The sequence below is a fragment of the Impatiens glandulifera genome, chromosome 4 (assembly GCF_907164915.1).
Source record: "Impatiens glandulifera chromosome 4, dImpGla2.1, whole genome shotgun sequence".
Lineage (NCBI taxonomy): Eukaryota > Viridiplantae > Streptophyta > Magnoliopsida > Ericales > Balsaminaceae > Impatiens > Impatiens glandulifera.
This window is the reverse complement of record NC_061865.1, coordinates 3,286,443-3,291,337: the sequence shown is the minus strand read 5'-3', so window position 1 is coordinate 3,291,337 and position 4,895 is coordinate 3,286,443. Positions and strand designations below refer to the sequence as shown.

The following is a 4,895-nucleotide window of genomic DNA, read 5'->3' as shown; positions in this document are numbered from 1 at the left end:
CCATGCTTTTTGTCGTCATTTTAACCCGATCAACCAGTGAACGCCACCTTTTCATCAGCAAATACTACTTTAGGAGAACAATTTAAGTAAGCTCCAGAAATGTCGATATCCATCACTATCGATTCATTGGGTCTTCGTTTTGCTACGGAGGCGGCGTCTGCAGGTGATCAGCAATCTTATATTAGTCGCTTTCTGAATCAACTTTGCAGGTGATCAAGCATGGGAACAACGTTTAGAGCAGCAGTTATCACTCTTTTTCTTTCATCCCTCCTTCTTCATCAGCTGGTCTTTTCTGAATCCAATGATGGATTCGTTAGAATTCGACTCAAAAAGTTTAAGTTAGATGAAAACAACCGCATTGCTGCTCGACTTACCCCGCAACTACCAGATTCTCCAAATGATGATGGCATCTTTGTAGGGCTAGAGAATTACAGGAACATTCTGTACTATGGTGAGATTTCAGTCGGTACACCACCAAAGATATTCACTGTGCAATTTGATACAGGAAGCTCTAATTTGTGGATAATGTCCTCAAAGTGCTACTTTTCCGTAAGTTTGATCATATTTATACACAAGATTATACTATGAGGGGAGGAAATTATGTTAAATTTGTCTTTGATCTTGCTGCAGCGTGCATGTTTGTACCATTCCAAATACGATGCCCGTCGTTCAAGAACGTATAAAAAGAACGGTTGGTGTCTGTTGCAACTTTTATAGAAATAACTTCATGTAAGCATGAAGGTGATATTGACTTGAAACATAATAATGTTGTTGATTTGCACAGGAACATCTGCTAAGATAGGCTATGGTATAAGTTCAATATCTGGCAAGATTAGCCAAGACGATGTTTCAGTTGGTGGTTTAACAATTAAGAATCAGGTTATATATATACAACATATCCTTTTATAGAATTTCCAAACCATCATTTCTTTAATACTAATACTACACTTAAGTTTACTACAACTACAGGACTTCATTGAAGCAACAACACTGTCTGGTTTTTCGTTTACCAGTACCAAGTTTGATGGCATTCTTGGCCTTGGATTTCAGGAGATATCAGTTAAAGGTGTTGTTCCAATATGGTATGTACTATCTTATGTTAAATTAAAATTTATTAGGATATTCCTCTTAAAATAAGGAATAACCACACATTTGCAGGTACAACATGATGAACCAGGGTCTGATTCAGAATCCAGTGTTCTCATTTTGGCTTAATAGAAACTTAGAAGAAGGAGAAGGAGGTGAACTTGTGTTTGGTGGGATTGATCCAATGCATTACAAAGGGAACCATACTTATGTCCCTGTGATCCGCAAGGGTTATTGGCAGGTTGGGAAATTTATATACATATTTTTATTTTTTATGCTTGTTTCTTTTATATCCTTATAGTTTGCTTGCTCTACTAGTTTGATATGGGTGATGTCACTGTCAACGGTAAACATTTAGGTGAGCTCTTTCTTCTGTCATTTCTTAAACTAAGAGATATTGTTTAACGGGAGGTTATGTTGGTATAATGAAGAAAAAAAAAAGAGAGAACATGTCATTTATTGACTATAAAGTACATTTTTCAGGTGTAACTGGTTTTTCCGCGATAGCGGATTCTGGATGTTCTCTAGTGACAGGTCCAACTGTATGTAAAACTTAAAAATGAGTTTATTTTGTTGTTCTTACAATGGCCGATAAATAATGAATTATTTTCATAAGTCTAGGCTGTGATTACCATGTTAAACCATGAAATTGGAGTTGACAAAAGAGATAACCCTGAATGCAAGTCAATTACAAGAAAGTATGGACAAACCATTCTGAACATGCTCCAATTAAAGGTTTGTTATTTTTGTCGTTGAAATCTGATTTTCCTTAAAATACACGAATTCTAATATTGTCTTAACTTTTAATAGGAGAAACCTAAGAAAATTTGTTCCCTAATTGGATTATGCCGAGTTGATGGAAAGAAAAGTAATAAAAGGTGCAAGGCTTGTGAACAACTCATAGTTGTGTGGATGGAAAGTCAGTATAGGAGGAATCAAACAAAAGATGTTATTTTAAACTACGTTGATGAGGTAAATCGTTTCTCACATAAAATAATTAAAATTAATATAAGAATCAAATAAATGATAAAAGAATCTTTACATCAGCTATGTGATTCGATGCCAAAAAATCGGCAAAGGTTATCAACTGTGAACTGCTCGCGAATTTCCTCAATGCCTATAGTTTCATTTTTAATTGGTGGTAGAAATTTTACACTCTCACCTAAGGAGGTAAATATATGTCTATCTTATTTATCTTAATTGTTACATATTTTGTGTTCTTATTGAATAAATATTTTATTTATCCTCAATCAGTATGTAAGGAAGAAGACTATTGGAAGTGGTTGCATAAGTGGCTTTATGGCCTTTGATATTGCTCCTCCTCTCGGACCTTTCTGGTTTGTCATAATCTCTTTCTCTTCTCTTGACTTGCAAAAATAAATAAAAAATTGAAAAATTTATTGATGAAATTAAGAAGGTAGAACAAATCTCATACAGACTGGCAATCCCACTTTTAAGGATTCTTAATCACAAGATCTTTAATATCTTATTCAAATACTCTTTTATTTAAATTATATTAGTGTGTTAAGATTAATTTTTATTTTTAAACATTAAAATGTTTAATTTGAGATCTTTGATGTTTTAGTCAAATTATAATTTTTTAGTTTAAAAAGCTAAATATACATAATCACTTTTCTCCTAATATATCAAAATTGTCTAGACAATTATGTATTAATTCATCAATCTTGATTATGATTAATTTGATCTATGAAGGATTTTGGGGGATATATTCATGGGTCGTTACCACACAGTATTTGACTATGGACGATTGAGAGTTGGATTTGCAGATGCATAATAATAATAATAATAATAATAATAATAATAATAATATTGGAAACATTTGTTAAATTCATTTATGTTGAGAAAAAGGCAAATTTGTTTCATTTACAATAGTTATATTCATATGCAGTTTATTGATGGGTTATTGATTAAATACTCTTTAGGATTAAACATACATTAAATAAAATAATTTTATTATAGTAAACACTAAAAATTCTACCCCTCTAATTTATAAATATTAAATAATATTTTTTTATAAATGTTTATTCATAAATTTAAAATTATTTTCAAAATAAAATTAAATAATTATTTAAGAATAATTATTGTATTAATTAATTCCAAAATAAAATTAAAAAGTAATATTAATTAAATTCTAAATTAATTTTAAAAGATTTCACAAAAATCAAACAATTATTTAAGAAAATGTGGCAGCCATTTAAATTTTAAAATAATTATTTATGAACATTTATAATAAAAAAAAGTAAAATATATATTTTTATTAATTTATTTTTGTGTATTTTACCGATTAAAATAAAGTCAAAAGAAAAGATGAAAGAATAATCAAATTCAACTAGTCCTTAAGACTTAAATGACTTTGATCTATTGCAGTCGATATCAACGAAGAAGACTGCAGCAGCAGACCAGAGACAGCCATCGCATGATCATCCAATGGACGCCAACCTACTGCGTCACCCTCTGCAATGAAAACAACGCGGCAACGACAAACACGCAAATACTTTTTCTTCAATCCATCGTTCAACTGGTGTTTTCTGAATCCATCTATGGATTTGTGAGAATTTGACTGAAAAAGTTTAAGTTAAATGAAAACAACTGAATCACTGCTTGATTTACCATGCAAATACTGGATTCTCAAAATGTTGACACCATTGTTTAAGGCTAAAGAATTACATTGGTGAGATTTCAATCGGTACACCACCACAAAAATTCACTGTGATTTTTGATACAAGAAGCTCTAATATGTGGCTACCTTCCTCAAGGTGCTAGCTACTTCTCAGTATGTTTGATCATATTTATTCCCAAGATTCATTTATACAAATTTATAAGATAAGAAAATTAAGTATTGCGTGTTATTTTCATTCCAAATACTATGCGCGTCAATCAATTATAACATATAAAGTGAAGAGTCCAGTCCAGTCCAGTCCAGTCCGTGTTTGTTGCAACTTTTACTTAAATAACTTCGCTAATTAATTCTCATAAACAAACATAAATAATAATAAAAACTTTTTAAACTTGATAGCCTTTGCAGAAAACTCGAGACTCATCCGTGGAGTGAGTTGTGAGACAATCACTAGTGAGAAAAACACTATTAAAGACGGCGAAAACCGTCGTTAAAAGCCCTAATGCCGACGTTAATAATTATTAACGTCGGCAACCAAAGCCTTCGTTCGTCGACGCTACAAAAGTCGACGTTAAAATATTTTGATTATTATTAACCACGACTTTAGGGGGAGGAAGACATGATTAATAATGATGAATATCAACGTCAACGTTATGAGAACGCCGAAATTGATATTCATCACTATTAACCATGACTTTAGGGGGAGAAAGCTGTGATTAATAATGATGAATATCAATGTCGGCGCTAAGAGGACACCTATCATTATCAACGTCTGCTTCTTCCTAATACCGACGTTGATAAATGTTGCTATAAAGTTTTTATGGTTCTCTTATTAACGTCGGCCTTCCTTAACGCCGACGTTAATAATTGTCTCTATCTGAATTTTGGTTATTTTTTTATTTTACAAAGCCTGTTTCAAATGTTTTTACGTAAAAAAGACATTTCATAAATCAAATACAATTTCAAATTCGACAAAAATCTCAAACCACAATACAAAAATCTCAATTCAAATCTGTTAGGATCGACTTCAACAATAGAAGGGGAGTTGAATATTGTTGAGCTAATTATTACTTTCAATTTGATTTTAATCTTGTTAGAGATTCAAATATATTTCTATTCTTCACAAATCGTCGCAAACTTTTGAACGAATTCAAATGCGGAAATGCTTGTG

The 4,895-nt window shown here is 31.6% G+C and overlaps 1 protein-coding gene across 1 annotated transcript; it reads left to right on the top strand.

Moving 5' to 3' along the window:
- The first annotated feature begins 219 nt into the window (after positions 1-219).
- Positions 220-2,891, top strand: LOC124936401 (aspartic proteinase A1-like). Its single transcript, XM_047476901.1, has 12 exons — positions 220-549; positions 631-691; positions 785-879; positions 970-1,082; positions 1,159-1,327; positions 1,405-1,444; positions 1,570-1,628; positions 1,708-1,821; positions 1,897-2,058; positions 2,134-2,256; positions 2,341-2,423; positions 2,800-2,891. Exons 1-12 carry the CDS (start codon positions 220-222, stop codon positions 2,879-2,881), a joined length of 1,431 nt encoding a protein of 476 aa, XP_047332857.1. The 3' UTR covers positions 2,882-2,891.
- The last annotated feature ends 2,004 nt before the right edge of the window (positions 2,892-4,895 follow it).